At 41.7% G+C, this 16,434-nt stretch overlaps 2 protein-coding genes across 2 annotated transcripts in view; both read left to right on the top strand.

Moving 5' to 3' along the window:
- The window catches only part of LOC114550445 (NLR family CARD domain-containing protein 3-like), a 689,968-nt gene that overhangs the window by 640,670 nt on the left and 32,864 nt on the right, over nucleotides 1–16,434 (top strand). The gene's annotated exons all lie outside the window — the stretch shown is intronic.
- LOC114550446 (NLR family CARD domain-containing protein 3) lies at nucleotides 4,549–14,542 on the top strand. Its single transcript, XM_028571230.1, has 10 exons — nucleotides 4,549–4,696; nucleotides 5,106–5,240; nucleotides 5,586–5,702; nucleotides 6,774–6,852; nucleotides 7,015–7,222; nucleotides 7,357–9,124; nucleotides 9,216–9,389; nucleotides 9,737–9,910; nucleotides 13,850–13,896; nucleotides 14,016–14,542. Exons 1-10 carry the CDS (start codon nucleotides 4,623–4,625, stop codon nucleotides 14,540–14,542), a joined length of 3,303 nt encoding a protein of 1,100 aa, XP_028427031.1. The 5' UTR covers nucleotides 4,549–4,622.

The raw sequence follows: 16,434 nt of genomic DNA, 5'->3' as shown, positions 1-16,434 counted from the left end.
AGACTTTAATGGAGCCCCGTCCTCGTATATATAGACAACAGGGGACCACGACGATTCAAGCAGATCTCGGTGATGACTGGTCCACAATAGGAATACAAAATAACATAATAAATGACAGGTCTATGTGTGTAATATTTAAACATAGAGCGAGGCAAAATAACAGCTGTTTATTTTTATCATTGACTCTATAAATAAGGTTTTCGCCAGCAGTTTTGCCGGATACGGCGTGACACTGACGAGACATAGCCTATTATTTGTTAATTAATTATATATAGGCTTTATACACTGTGCTACAATATTCAATTAATTAATCACACAACATTGCATAGCTTCATTTAACTCTGGTGTAAATGTTTAAGAAACGCGTCATTGTTTTCCTGTGGGGATAGTAGCCACACAACTAGACAGAGCGCTATCCATGGTGTCGCGCGGCGCTAAAATCTCATATTTCAACTTTGACCTCGTTGCTGCTGACTTTTCAATGTGCAACCAATGACTGAGCGTAACAAGAAGCAATGATGACGTACCTGCGCTGCTCTTCTTCTCTGCTCTGCGCGCCTCTCGACGCCTCTGCGCGCATTTCAACTCGGTAAAAAGAAGAGATCGATAGCATACAATTCTCACCACAGCAATCTAGTTAGGTCAATAAGTTGTTGTTCAAACCTTTCAAGGTGCAGGTAGCAGTTTAATGGGACGATGACTTGGGAGTGAGAACATGTTGTGTGTGTGTGTCTGTGTGTGTCTGTGTGTCTGTGTGTCTGTGACTTTGGGTTAGTTGTACTGTTCTTTATTTTGGTATTTGTCTGCTCCACTGATCTCTGTTGACAGTGTTCAGAGTGTTTCTGGTTCTACCGGATTATTTCTGTCTCCTCCTGCTGCTGATGAAGCTGAAATAGGTTTGTTGTCTTACTCTCAGAGACAAGCAGTAATGTCAATGAACTGTATTTATATATTGCTTTTCTAGTCTTAACGACTGCTCAAAGCGCTTTTACATAGTACGGGAACCATTCACCATCCGCACACATTCATACGCTGTGGCCGAGGCTTCCATACAAGGACCCACCTGCTCATCAGATAAACACTCACAGACATTTACATTCTGATGGTGCAGCATCTCGGGGTTCAGTGTCAAAGACACTTCGACATGCAGGGCCAGGTATCGAACCACCAACTTTTTGATTGGCAGGCGACCGCTCTATTGAGCCACAGCCACCCAGCAGTGTGTGTGTGTGTCTGTTTGTATGTGTGTGTGTGTGTGTGTGTGTGTGTGTGTGTGTGTGTGTGTGTGTGTGTGTGTGTGTGCGTGCATGCATGCGTGTGCGTGTATTTGTTCCTTTATTTTGGTATTTGTCTGCTCCACTGATCTTTGTTGACAGTGGTCGGAGTGTTTCTGGTTCTACCGGTTTATTTCTCTCTTCTCCTCCTCCTCCTCCTGATGAAGCTGAAACAGGTTGGTTGTGTTGCTGTCAGAGACAAAGGTTTCAGTCGACAAACCCGATAAGATGTCTCGGTGTCCCAGAGGTCTTCCAGGTCGAGCTGCAGCGTGAGAAACCCTCCAATCAGAGCAGTCCAGTACGTAAGTCTTTCACTTTTTCATTTTCATATTGTGTTGAGTTCAGGGAGCAGAGAGTCTGTCTGTTTTCTCTCCATGTTAGTTATCTGCTCAGCCAGCTGCTGTAACTTGACACTTTGCTATTAGTACTTTTACTGCAGTAACATGTCTGAATACTTGCTTTAATCGCAGAAGGAAAGGTTGTACTTGTTATTGTCCTCCATTTATCTGACAGCATGTTACTTTGCACATTCACAGTTTACACCAGCGGTTCTCAAAGTGTGGGGCGTGCCCCACTGGTGGGGAATAGAGACGTGACAGGTGGGGCGCGCCAAACGGGAGGAAATTTTCCTTTTAATGCCTTTATATCTTTAGCCAGACATCCCAACTGTCCCGGAAGTTCCGGGAATCTCCCGCATATTGATAGCGGCTCCTTGACGCCCGCAAATGAGATCAAATCTCCCGAAATTTGGAGCAAGAACGTGCACTAGACTAGAGAGTGACTGCGTGCGTGTGTGTGTGTGTGTGTGTGTGTGTGTGTGTGTGCGTGCGTGCGTGTGTGTGTGTGTGTGTGTGTGTGTGTGTGTGTGTCTTAAAAGGAAAAAGTCTCAAATTAAGGCCTTAAAAGCCTTGGATTTGGGGTCTTAAAAAGCATTGAAAAAGTCTCAAATTAAGGCCTTAAAACGTCGTGGACATTGCGGAGGACCGAGACACAAAACACGCCTTGGATTTGGTATACAAAGTCTTGGATTTCATATTAATCTGCTTTACAAAGGTCTTATATTGTTTGCCTTTCATAGGATTAAGTTCATACCGTAACAAAATTAACTGTTACCAATGTAGGCTAATTAAAACTGGCCGAGCCCGCAACATTGCTGGGGGTTCGCACCGGAGGACCAGATGACACAAAACACGCCTCTCTGACCGGATACCTCACTTTTAAAAGGTAGCCTATAGTGTTATGTTTGGGGGGGACGAGCGGTTTTTGTTTCTCTTTCAAACTGAGTGGAGGATGTGTCGGAAATGGTGTCGGTGTGTCGAGCCTGGCTGGCCACTCGGCGCCTTCAGACAAAGCTCAAGATAACAGGCCAACGGTATTATTAGCTAGTCAAACACCGACTGCATCGGCTTCATATTAATCTGCTCGGTGCGTCTTAACAAACGGAGCGAGCAGCCGGACTCTAACATCTGTTGATCCGTGCAGGACTTCACTGTGAGCCGACTGTTTAGAGACCATGTGACCGGCAGGTAACGTTAAAGGTTCGCTGCTACTGTAGCAGAGCTGCAAGGAAACCAGGGCTCTCAAGTGTCACACATTGAGCGTGACTGTCACGCACTCCCGCCACACATTGTATTTCTCACGCGGAAAAACTATTTATAACATATTTAATATTCTGCAGCGCCCAGAAGTTTTCTGGTGCGCCGCTCTCACTATGGAACTGACAGGAGTCAAGCGTGTCTTCCCTGGAGCTCTTAGTCAAGCCTGCCACTTATCAGCCAATCAAAAAAAAAAAGAAAGGCGCTATACAATAGCCAATCAGAAAATAGTACTATTGTATCTGGGTAAGATTTAACGCAACAACCAATAAGAAAAAAGCATAGAGCAGCGTACAGACACTTCCCTAAACGTTCCCAAACAGTGCTCTGTGTCTGTCAGAAGGTCTGAGATCTACCGTATCAGCACAGCAATCACGTAACGCACAGCAGACTATGATGCAGGTAGATTATTTTATAGGGTTTTTTTTAGGTACTTTATTTTTCTCAAAATATCATGACTCCTCCAAATCTCAGAGAACACAGATATATTTTGAATGTGCAAAAAGTTTTGGAGCAGAAATCTTGCTCAAAACACATCTGAAATATTACAGTCCAGGGGTGTATTAATTCATTAAAATTAATGAATTTATCATTGAGGTGAATAATTGTCATATGCGCATTTAAGGAGGTTACTTCCTCAACAAAGGTTGTCACTGCCTGTCCTTAAAACTTAAGAGCCCTGAGTAAATGCTGTACTGAGCTGTGTGTTTTCAGTGTTAAACACAGCTGCAGCTATTCATGCACGACTGTTGTTGGTGATCTCCAGAGATGGAAGACTTACTCACATCATCTTTTTCAGTAAAAGTAAAAAAAAACTGTGTTTTAGAGTTACAAATTGTCAGTTACAAGTCCTGCATTCAACATTGTCCTTAAGTAAAATATACTGTATTTAAAGTACCAAAAAGTAAAAGTGCTCATTATGCAGTGTAATATATCTTATATTATTGGATTATATTATATTATTATGCCACATCATATCTCTGTGAGATGGGCTTTTCAGCTGTTGCTTCACTGAAAACAAAGTACAGATCTCAGCTGAACATTGAGCATGACTTGAGAGTGGCAGTATCAAGCCTGCAACCCCAGTTTGAGAAATTGTCCAATGCAAAACAGGCTCATTACAGCCACGAATGCAGGGATAAATAGACCTGTCTTGCCAAATTGATTTCTTTTTTTCTTTTTTTTAACAGATTGCAAAGAGGCGCTTTTATTTATTTTCTATTTTTGAACTTGATACAAATTTTGACACAGCTGTACTTTTATTTTCTTTAATTTTGAACTTGTTGTTATTGGATGTAGATTGTTAGTTTGTATTTAGATACAACTTGTTACTATACTGATACTAGTTGTTCAATAATTGGGAACAGTTTAAGCTTGTTGTGTATTTCACTAGCATTGTGTTGGGCCGATGGGGGCAGGTGGGGCTTGAAAATTCCGCGTTGTCCAAAGTGGGGAATGACCGAAAAAGTTTGAGAACCACTGGTTTACACAAAGTATTAATCAGCAGTAAAACATGATGTAATGTTCCAGATGAAACTATAAAGGAGTTCAAATGAGCTCAGGAAGGTGGGGTGGATAAAGTTAGGCAACATTTTGGCGAGGAGGAAACTGGCATGTCCATTTTCAAAGGGGTCTGTTGACCTCTGACCTCCAGGTATTTGAATGGATATGTTTCTCTGGGCCGAGCCTTCCCTTCACAGACGCGCCCACTCAATGATAATCCTGTCCAGTCATTATTGAGGAGAGAGGATTGATGGAGAGACTTGAATGGCAGAAGGAGCGAACTGCAATGGAAAGAGAAATTGAAATGTTAAGAGGAAGACTGAGGTGAGTTGTGAACATCCAGCAAACTGGAACAAGTCTCATTGGATGGAACTACGTCCCGTCTGGGTTGTTTTGTGTCATGTCAGTCTCATACACACTCATTCAAATTAAGTGTTTTTTTGTGGAAAGGAATTATTGTAGTTATATATTATATATATATATATATTTTTTTTGCAAAGTAATTTATTTTCTCACTCAAAACCTCTTTCTGTTTAGACAACATTTTGAAATATATTTGGATTTTTTTATTCTGTTTTCAGAAGATATTTTTATTGAGTTTTGGACAGAAAGTAAAGCTTTATTGGCATTTATATAATTAAGCCTACCTACATATTCATCTTAATATTATATTTTATGCAGGAAGACTTTACCTGAACATGTGACCCATGTGATACATGTGTTTTTCTATCAGGACCCAGCAGAAACCAGAGTCTCCTGAACCTGATCCTGAACCTGAACCTGAACCCAGCTGTGTGTCCTTTAAGAGCGGTGGGTCATATCAAGGTCTCATTGACTTTAAAGGAGAGCAACCCTCTGCTAAAAACAGGTAAGCTGTTAATATTACTGATTCATGTTTTAACTTTTATGTATCCAGAGAAGTTTTTGGAGTTTATTTTCAGCATCTTTCTCCTTAACATATATTTATATTCTCACATCTGAAAGTTGTCCAGTTAAATCAGTCTTCAACTCTTGACTTTAGGTAAATATTGGATCTGGTGTGGACCAATATATTCTCTGGTATTTTAACTTTTTAACACAGTTTTTTGTATAGTTTATTGAACTTCTTTGTGTTAATATTGTTTTAGTTGCTGCTTGTATCTCCAGCAGTTTTTGTGTCTGAATGTTAAAAAGTGAATTTCCATCCCTGTTGGTCTTACTCTCTGTGTAACAGGATCCATCAAAGACCAGACTCTGCTGAACCTGAACCCAGCTGTGTGTCCTTCAAGAGTGACTGGTCACATCAAGACCTCATTGACTTTAAAGAAGAGCAACCCTCTGCTGAAAAGAGGTAAGCTGTTAACATTAAACTATTATACAAAAATATTTAAACTTCTATGTATCCAGACAAGTTTGGAAATGTATGTTCAGTCTTTCTTCTTCACATACATATATTTATATTCTCACATCTGAAAGCTGTCCAGTAAGACCAGTCTTCAACTGTAGATCTCAATTTAATATTGGACCATCCAATATTATCTGGTGTTTTTAGCCCCATTAAAAAGCATTTTAAATCTCTCATAGCCATAGGGTAGGCTAAAAATAATGAATGGCAAAATTCTTCCCAAATGTTTTTCTCCAACTGGGAATACCAGGGGGATGGTTGGGATGTATGTGCCTCAGAGTGCACCTTCCAGGGTAACTTAATTTCCACATCACCCCTGGAGAACCAGCTACCCTTGGTAAGTGTTTGTGTCACCTGGATCAGGACACTATATGCCATGAGAAGACTTCTGCCATTTGAATCTGGACACTTAAGGCCAAGTTGTGAGTTCATGACCAGATTCCCCCCGCCCCCCCAAGTCTCCTGACCCAAATTGATCAAAACACAAAATTCTTCCCAAATGTAGGATCTGGGTTTGCCAGCTGGATGTCAGATCAGAAGTCATTAAGGGGAAGCAAGAAAAAAGGGAACCACCATCCAATAGTATCCTCAGTCCAGGTCAGCAGTTCTCCCCGGCTACAAACGATCTAAGATCTGCTTCCCTCTCCTGAGTCAGCTGATGGTTTGCCAAAATCATTTTCAGGCCAACAGAAGGTTTTTCACTGTTGCCTCCCCAAACTTCTTCTACCTACAGATATTTGTTTCCATGACCACAGAACCTGCAGACCTCCTGGCATCATGACACCAGTCTGCTGCTTCAGGAGTCCTTTAGACCAACAATAATGTAGCCCTTGGTTAGTTCTTAGTTCTTTCTGTTGATTGACAGTGAGGTCAGCAATACCACAAACACTTTAATGTCAGGGGAAACCATCTGATTCAATGTTTTAATCAACACTTTAAGTCACAGGACCTTTACCTTGTGTTTGTCTCTGTGTGGACAGACATGATGTGAGCTAATTCTTCCTGATTCCTCCACAGAGTGGACCAGGACAGCTCAGAGGTTCCCAGTGGTCAGTCTGCCCAACAGCATCAAAAACACCTGGACTCCATATTTATGGTCTGTAGTTGTACAGCAACTACTTTGACATATATTCTGTTGACAATAATCTCTATGCTGCATGTTTCAGACCAGTGGGTTGTCAGTCTGTCCAACATGGATCTGATGTTTGCTTCCATGATTTCAGTGTGATTGTGTCATTCATATAATCTTCTGTTCCAGCTGCTGGAGGATAACATCGTCACTTTTGTGAAGAATGAGCTGAAGAAGATCCAGAAGGTTCTGAGTCCAGATCACCCAGAATGCTCAGAGAGTCAGAGGGAGGATGAGGATGAAGAGCAGAGGAGGAGTAAAGAGGAATTTCTGAAGATCACACTCCACTTCCTGAGGAGAATGAAGCAGGACGAGCTGGTTGACCGTCTGCAGAACAGTAAGAGAATTTCTCCAAATAGATTTAACTTGCTGGACTAATGGGACGTTTACTAATGTCTCCAGAGAAGGGTCAAAGTATGTTCCTGTTTTCTTTATAAATCACTTACTGATCTTTGGTCTGTATTCATTCAGGAAGTCCTGCTGGAGTTTGTAAGCGTAAACTCAAATCTAACCTGAACACAAAGTTCCAGCGTGTGTTTGAGGGGATTGCTAAAGTGGGAAACCCAACCCTTCTGAATAAGATGTTCACAGAGATCTACATCACAAAGGGAGGGACTGCAGAGGTCAATGATGAACATGAGGTCACACAGATTGAAAGAGCATCCAGGAAACCAGACAGCCCAGAAACAACAATCAGACGAGAAGACATCTTTAAAATCCCACCTGGAAGAGTTGAACCAATCAGAACAGTGATGACAAAGGGAGTGGCTGGCATCGGGAAAACAGTCTTAACACAGAAGTTCACTCTGGACTGGGCTGAAGACAAAGCTAACCAGGACATCCAGTTCACATTTCCATTCACCTTCAGAGAGCTGAATGTGCTGAAAGAGAGAAAGTACAGCTTGTTGGAACTCATTCATTACTTCTTTAATGAAACCAAAGAAGCAGGAATCTGCAGGTTTGAAGAGTTCCCGGTTGTGTTCATCTTTGACGGTCTGGATGAGTGTTGCCTTCCTCTGGACTTCCTCAACACAAAAATCCTGACTGATGTTACAAAGTCCACCTCAGTGGATGTGCTGCTGATAAACCTCATCAGGGGGAATCTGCTTCCCTCTGCTCGCCTCTGGATAACCACACGACCTGCAGCAGCCAATCAGATCCCTCCTGGGTGTGTTGACATGGTGACAGAGGTCAGAGGATTCACTGACACCCAGAAGGAGGAGTACTTCAGTAAGAGATACAGAGATGAGGAGCAGGCCAGCAGAATCATCTCCCACATCAAGACATCACGAAGCCTCCACATCATGTGCCACATCCCAGTCTTCTGCTGGATCACTGCTACAGTTCTGGAGGACGTGTTAAAGACCAGAGAGGGAGGAGAGCTGCCCAAGACCCTGACTGAGATATACATCCACTTCCTGGTGGTTCAGTCCAAAGTGAAGAACATCAAGTATGATGGAGGAGCTGAGACAGATCCACACTGGAGTCCAGAGAGCAGGCAGATGATTGAGTCTCTGGGAAAACTGGCTTTTGAGCAGCTGCAGAAAGGCAACCTGATCTTCTATGAATCAGACCTGACAGAGTGTGGCATTGACATCACAGCAGCCTCAGTGTACTCAGGAGTGTTCACAATGATCTTTAAAGAAGAGAGAGGACTATACCAGGACAAAGTGTTCTGCTTCGTCCATCTGAGTGTTCAGGAATTTCTGGCTGCTCTTCATGTCCATCTGATATTCACCACATCTGGAATCAACCTGCTGTCAGAAGAACAAACAACATCAACACAGTTCTACCAGAGTGCTGTGGATGAGGCCTTACAGAGTCCAAATGGACACCTGGATTTGTTCCTCCGCTTCCTCCTGGGCCTTTCACTACAGACCAATCAGAATCTCCTGCGAGGTTTGATGACACAGACAGAAAGTAGCTCAGAGACCAATCCGGAAACAGTGGAGTACATCAAGGAGAAGATCGCAGAGAATCTGTCTGCAGAGAGAAGCATCAATCTGTTCCACTGTCTGAATGAACTGAATGATGGTTCTCTAGTGGAGGAGATCCAACAGTACCTGAGATCAGGAATTCTTTCCAGATATAAACTGTCTCCTGCTCAGTGGTCAGCTCTGGTCTTCATCTTACTGTCATCAGAAGAAGATTTGGACGTGTTTGACCTGAAGAAATACTCTGCTTCGGAGGAGGCTCTTCTGATGCTGCTGCCAGTGGTCAAAGCCTCCAAAAAAGCTCTGTAAGTGGGATTTGTTCATCATTAAATACTCTGATATCTTTCAATGGGAGAGTAATATACATATCTTGTTTCCTTCCTGTTGTCTCTCCAGACTGAGTGGCTGTGACCTGTCAGAGAGAAGCTGTGAAGCTCTGTCCTCAGTTCTCAGCTCCCAGTCCTCTAGTCTGAGAGAGCTGGACCTGAGTAACAACAACCTGCAGGATTCAGGAGGGAAGCTGATCTCTGTTGGACTGAAGAGTCCACACTGCACACTGGAGATTCTCCGGTCAGATCAAGTTACTGTTTGTCTTTAATTTGAGATATTTCTATAAACTTTAAGCTTAATTTAATTTAAACAGCCATTCTCATGTCAGGACTAAAATTTTACAATTTCAAAAAATCTTTAAATGTTTCCAAAGTATTTTATTTTATTTATATTCACACGTCATAAAGCACAAAATATGAACTGTTGCTGAGTTCTAGAGATCCTTTGTATTTCAATATGTGATTTTGATTCATGACTCTTGATTAGTTATCTACAACTTGTTTAGAATAAAACAGAAATGATTTAAACTGAAACATGATTTAATATACTAAATATACCAACTGTCTTGTTTCCTGTTGACTCTCCAGACTTAGTGTCTGTAACCTGTCAGAGAGAAGCTGTGAAGCTCTGTCCTCAGTTCTCAGCTCCCAATCCTCTAGTCTGAGAGAGCTGGACCTGAGTAACAACAACCTGCAGGATTCAGGAGGGAAGATGATCTCTTTTGGACTAAAGAGTCCACACTGCACACTGGAGACTCTCAGGTCAGGATTCATTAACCCATTCAACTGATGGCTATTTAAAATCTGATTAACTTTAGTTGATAAACATGTGTCTGCTGATATGATAAACTTGGGCAGTAGTTATTAATTACATAACTATTCATTTATAGAGTCAGTCACTTTCCATGAGGGATTTTCATTGTTTATTTTGTTGATAAATACTTAAATAGAACAGATGATTTTAAAGATTTATTCTAAATCTGGACCAAAATATACCTGGACAACAAACAAACACATGGCTCTACATTTTCACAGAGGGTTCTTGTGTGTTGTTTTCTGTGTTTGCAGTCTGTCAGGCTGTTTGATCTCAGAGGAAGGCTGTTCTTCTCTGGTCTCAGCTCTGAGATCCAACCCCTCCCATCTGAGAGAGCTGGACATGAGCTACAATCGTCCAGGAGACTCAGGAATGAAGCTACTGTCAGCGGGACTGAAGGATCCTCTCTGGAGACTGGACACTCTCAGGTACAAACACTGATGAACAAAAAGGAGATATTTGTGTAGGAAGTTTTAAAGGAGAACATCTCCATGAACTAAAATTATAATTCCATTTTCTTTATAATTTATGTAACATTTGGACAGATATCTGTATGTTAAAGGCACTGTTCATGTTTTTAAGAAACATCCTTTTTTTTCCTCTTTCCCGGGATCAAATCAGTTTCTACTCGACTCAACTCTTATAAAACTGTGCATAGGATGCTTACTAAAAGTGTACGTATGTCCAAAAGCCAAAAATGGAGTACGCCAAAAACTATTCAGGTTTTTAAAACCATGCTTACGAACTTCTACAAGCAATGTACCCTTTATAAATCACAGATTACCCACAAGTGTGCGTACGTGAATCAGCCTTGTATCCCACCCTGTAAACGTTCATTTTTAACCATAAATAGTCAATGCAAAGCACCTCATGAATGAGGTGGGCCGTCTGTCATGGTTGTGTATGTTTCAGTTTCCTGTTTTATTTTGTAGTCTGTTTTTCTCCCTTGTCTTCTTTTACTTCCTGCCTTGCGTTTGCCAGCCTTTGTGATTGCCTGCCCCACCCTGATTTGTTTCACCTGTTCCTGTGGGCTCGTGTCACCTGTCTCTTGTTCCACCTCGTTACCTCTTGTATTTAGTCTCTATAGCTAAGTTTCCATCCACTTGGCAATCGAATTATCTGAAGTTCGGTAAAAAAACTCATGCGAATAAAGCTGGTGAAAGTGTGTTTCCATCCAACAGCTTTAAAGTGAATAAAAACCTGTTGCGTAATGACGTCACATGCTGTTTTGCGATTAAATTGGTATATCAAATTGATTTGAGACATTTTAAGGTGTTTCCATTCATTTTTGCACTGAATTGCACAAGATTCAAGCGAACGTTTGCGAACAAAGTTTTGCTAGACAGAAGTACTTGTTGTTAATATTAGAAGCCAAGCTGTTTGAGCACCTTCCATTTACTCCGCAGGACGTCCCACGGCTTGTCGTAAGGGACATTCTAAAACGCTTAATGTGAAAAAGTTTACCTTGGTTTAATATCTAAACAACGATCAATCATCACCAGATGTATCATGGTCATATCTTGTCATGAACACTTAAGCCTGTCAAAAAAACTAAATCGAAATCCAACGATTACAGAAGTTATCTCACGTTAATGTGTCAGATAACGTCCATTGGACATTGGGTTAGATTATTTGCAGTTTTCCGTGGTTATGATAGGTAATATGAGAGAGAAATTTGGTGATGATTGATCATTGTTTAGGTACATTAAACCACGTTAAGCTTTTTCCTCGCTATACGGCCACTGATGAAGAAAACATTTTTGACAGGCTTAAGTGTTCATGACAAGATATGACCATGATAAATCTGGTGATGATTGATCATTGTTTAGATACATTAAACCACGTTAAGCTTTTTCACGTTAAGCGTTTTAGAATGTTCCTGTCGTAACCTTTGTTGGTCATTTCCTTCGCGAGCTCCTTATAAATGATGGCGTTTCTTAGATTTTTTCTATCTAAAATAGCTGTTATATTTTTCTGGTAAATTAAATTAAAAAAGTATCTTGTCTCCTCGTTGGTCCACTTACATCTGTTTTTGTTGAAACCTGTTATGTGTGCAAACAGAGCGGAAATACTGGGCGGAAATGAACTGAAACTTCTTTCTTCTTCGTTTTATTGCGAGTTGCAACCATAAAATGACCTAAAACTTAATCGCAATTCATTATTTATTCGGCAAATAACGTTTCCATCAGCGTTTATCGCATAAGCCGTATATCGATCAAGAGAAAATCCGATGAGACCGAACGTATTTTCTTTGAGTTGATATTCATGAAATTCAATCGGATTTTACTGTTTCCATAAGGCATTTTTCATTCGATATCACTTAATTCGGATAAAAACGGGTCGATGGAAACATAGCTACTGTTGTCTTTGTCTTGTGTCAGATTATTGTACTGTTTGTGGGTGAGTTTCATTTCCCTGTCGCTGTGTTCCTTGTTGTTGTTATGTCTTTAGTTTTCTCTGAGATTTTTGGAACTTGTTTTTTGCCTGCCTGCTTGCCTCAGGACTTTCTTTGCTGTTTGCACCATTTATTTTTATTAAATCCACACAACTATCTACTGCATAGCCGTCTCTGCATTTGGGTCCGCTATTCTCTGAGTATGGTGACACCGTCAGGGTCAGCAAGGCCTTCTCTGCTGGCCAGAGATTGTCAGAATCCCCAAATTATGTTTTTATAATTAAAGGCCTATGTATTCCTTTCTAAAATAAATATATGTATTTTTCAATTTCACATGTAATTTATATATTGTATATGCTACAAGTTTGTTTGTTTGAAAGAAACTTTTTCTTCACATGATGAGCAGCTTTTGGTAAGTTTAATGGATTTTTCAGCATTTTTGTGAAATGATTTTACTAGCTAGTACTGCTTGCTTTAGGTGTTAAAGATTTGAGCAGTGTCAGTAGCCGCTGTGCCTTTGTGTGTTTGTGGTGACGTATGTGTTAAGCCCCCGCTGCTTGGCTGGAATTTGTCGGGGGGCCTGCTGATTGTGTGATCTGTGTTTTTGATTGCTTTGTGGTCACCGTATGAGTAAATATGACCGGTTGTTGTGGGGTTGTTTTGGTTTCTTTGGTAATTGCATTAATTTTGACTATATGTGATGCAGAATCCTGTCATACTGTGTGAAACGTACAGTATGGCTTCAGTCAGCGTGTGTTCATGTCTCTGCAGTAGTGTATTAGGTGTCTCTAGGTGTTGAGCCTTGTGTTAAATCACGTTATTCCACACGATAATGTCCTAGTGTCATGGTGAGGTTATTCAAAGGTGATTTAATTGCTGTAGGATAGTACTGAAGGCCCAGCTGTAAAATACACGGCCTGCCACTGCCGTAGATAAACTGCTGGTTGCTATGGACGCTGATATCGCTGAACCCACGGATCTAGCATGTTGTTTGTATCATATGTGTTTACTTGGAATATTCCAGTTATGAAGATTATCCTGTTGATCATATTCAGGATATGATGTTTAGGCTACATGGCACACAGAGAAATTAGGTTATTCTCTCTCTCTCTCTCTCTCTCTCTCTCTCTCTCTCTCTCTCTCTCTCTCATATATTTAACACAGGGTCTCATTCTCAAGAGAGACCTGTTAAGGACCATACACAACATCAGTTACAGACAAACAGATTACAATGGTATACACAATATGTACTATACAATATATGGTTGTTGTGCGTACTATGAAATAAAATCCTGACTATCCTATCTGGAAATTGTCCTGAGATAACATCTGTTATGATTGGACAATTTAAAGGAAATTAAATTGAATTAAACATTTTAATTGACAGCCCAAATATGAATATAAAATGAGTAAATTCCAACCGTACATTAGATCAGAACAAAGCGGTGTGTGAGAGAGTGATGTAATGCGCCCCCCATCCTTCTCCTTTCAGGGTGGAGCCTGCTGGAGTCAGATGGTTGACACCAGGTCTGAGGAAGTGTAAGTCTGTTTTTAATTTCATTCATCAAACTGTGACATCACTCATTCAACCCTCTGATGTCATCAAGTGCTGATAGGTTAATAACTGCAGCTGTGTTGTGTCTCGTTCTCTTCTTCAGATTCCTATGAACTCACACTCAACAAAAACACGGTGAACAAAAAACTCAAACTGTCTGACAACAGAAAGGTGACATATGTGATGGAGGATCAGCCATATCCTGATCATCCAGAGAGATTTGACTCCTGGGAACAGCTGCTGTGTAGAGATGGTCTGACTGGTCGCTGTTACTGGGAGGTTGAGAGGAGAGGACATGTTTATATATCAGTGAGTTACAGAGGAATCAGCAGGAGAGGATACAGTGATGACTGTGTATTTGGACGTAATGATCAGTCCTGGAGTCTGTTCTGCTCTGATGATTCTTACTATGTCTGTCATAATAAGAAAGGAACATCCATCCCATCCTCCTCTGTCTCTGGTAAAGTAGCAGTGTATGTGGACTGTCCTGCTGGCTCTCTGTCCTTCTATACAGTCTCCTCTGACTCACTGATCCACCTCCACACCTTCAACACCACATTCACTCAGCCTCTCTATCCTGGGTTCAGGTTCAGTTCTCCTGGTTCCTCAGTGTCTCTGTGTTGTGTGTAGGACGGAGAGTCTCCTCCTGTTTCGCACTGCTGATCAGTTGAGTCTGTACAGGATCACATTTACAGAAACATTTCAGGTTATTGTTATAAACTGTTGTCCGCGAGGCCAGATGAAAACTCAAAAACAAAGAAATAGCAGAATCTATGTAATTTCTTGCTTTACAACATATATAACGTTGTCAGTATAACAAGATAACCATATAATCGCTTAGATAGATGTGTTTTGAAAAGCAAACTATATCATTGCTTAGAGAGTGTGTGTTGAAAACCCCAAAAAATAACATATATTTTGCTTATATATTAATCTGTCTTTTGCTTAAATACTGATCTGTTTTTGCATTTTAGGACAGAAAGAGCTTTCTTTGAGAAACTGTAAAGTGTAGGAAAGCACCTGGACAGATAAGAAGAGCACAGGCAGGAGCTGCAGCCTTGACGAGTGCATGCAACTGTGTGTGTGTGTGCGTCTTGAAGGCACGTGTGGCCATACACAGCACACGAGCTGTAGAGTTCATGAAGTTCATTACTGTAACATAATTTGTGAAGTGTTTCCTACATTACCTTACAAGGATAGGGAAGTACATATAGTACGTCCCTTTTGATAGCTTTGGGAGGAGTAAAATGTTTTTCGTGTATAAATATGAGTGTTTTTGCCGAGTAGTGGCCCCTTTCAGGTGAGCCCCTTTTGGGTGCCTTATGGCCCCTTATACCCTTTTGGGTCCTTTTTGAGCTTCCTTCGGGCTCTTTTACCAAGTGCTTTACGTGGCATCGGGATACCATGAAGCCTTCTCCATCTACCCTTGCACTTTCTGTGTTTTGGGGAAGATTCATTATGCCTCTCCCAGCCGGAGAGGGGTTCCCTTGCGCTCGTTGAGTGTAAGGGAGGAAAAGAACAAGAAAAAAAGACTATCTCTGAGAAACTGCTTTGAATACCTCTGTTATACAGAGGCCAAAGAGTGCTCTTCTCTCATAGTTCACCCAGACGCTCTCTTCGCTGCGTTGTGGGGAAGATTTATTTACCCTCTTTGACATCGAAGAGGAGATTACCTGCTCTTTTATGAGTGTGGGAGAGATAGAGCCAGGAGGAAAAGAGAAGCGGCTTTAAATACCTCTGTTAGAGCGGAGGCTTTATCTTTATTTTTATTTTTATTTTGTAGAGGACCACTTGCTTTTAATTCCTGCATTTGTCACAAAATAATAAAAATCACCTGAGTCCGACTTTGGACTAGGAGAGCCAACTTTTGCCAGTTCTTTAATTTTTCTCTAGGATCGTACTGCCCGCTGTCAAGCGGGTAGGGTTTCCCCCCTACGGGGGTTAGCGACTCCTCTTTAACCGCCCGTGGAGAGTTGCCTCCCGGCGGGGATCGACTTGGATACACAGACCTCCTGTTATCTCCTAGTGGGAGTGCATTTCCCTATCCGCGCTGCCTGGTCAGAGCCTCTGAGCATCCCCCTCTCTCAGTCCGGCGACCAAGAAGGGCAAGGAGGGCGCCCTTGAGAAGGAAGGGACCTCCGGTGACCCTGGGAGGACGGCTGAGACCTTGAGTACTAAAGAAAAATCATTGGTTTTAAAGATCCCCTCGGGCAGTGCTTGTCATATACAGGGGGATAAGAGCCTGTGTTTTTTTTTGGGGACGTCTGGTGTAGTGTGTATCTAACCTCTTGTCTCGCCTTCGGGTTCCCTGATCCGGGCGAGGGCTTCTCCTTAGACGGAGGGCGTGTGTGTCTCTATAAACTAATTAATCAGGGAAGTGTCAAAAGCAACTCATTTTAGTATAGGTCAAAACATCCGCCCCGCTGAAGGGCAACTGGCGTTCGTCCGTACGGCTGAAGAGGGCACAAGTAGGGCCGGGGGTTTGCTGAGGGGAAGGCGATTAAAAAGGGGTTGGCTCGGCC

The sequence above is a fragment of the Perca flavescens genome, chromosome 23 (genome assembly GCF_004354835.1).
Source record: "Perca flavescens isolate YP-PL-M2 chromosome 23, PFLA_1.0, whole genome shotgun sequence".
Classification (NCBI taxonomy): domain Eukaryota; kingdom Metazoa; phylum Chordata; class Actinopteri; order Perciformes; family Percidae; genus Perca; species Perca flavescens.
The sequence above is the reverse complement of the archived record's forward strand: the minus strand, read 5'-3'. Positions and strand labels throughout refer to the sequence as shown.

What these genes read in the sequence shown, in the direction of transcription:
- LOC114550446 (XM_028571230.1), top strand. Translation starts at nt 4,623, where the DNA reads ATGGAGAGACTTGAATGGCAGAAGGAGCGAACTGCAATGGAAAGAGAA. An exon ending in CAACCCTCTGCTGAAAAGAG is followed by an intron (nt 5,703 to 6,773) that starts GTAAGCTGTTAA and finishes ATTCCTCCACAG; the next exon opens with AGTGGACCAGGACAGCTCAG. An exon ending in AAAGCCTCCAAAAAAGCTCT is followed by an intron (nt 9,125 to 9,215) that starts GTAAGTGGGATT and finishes TTGTCTCTCCAG; the next exon opens with ACTGAGTGGCTGTGACCTGT.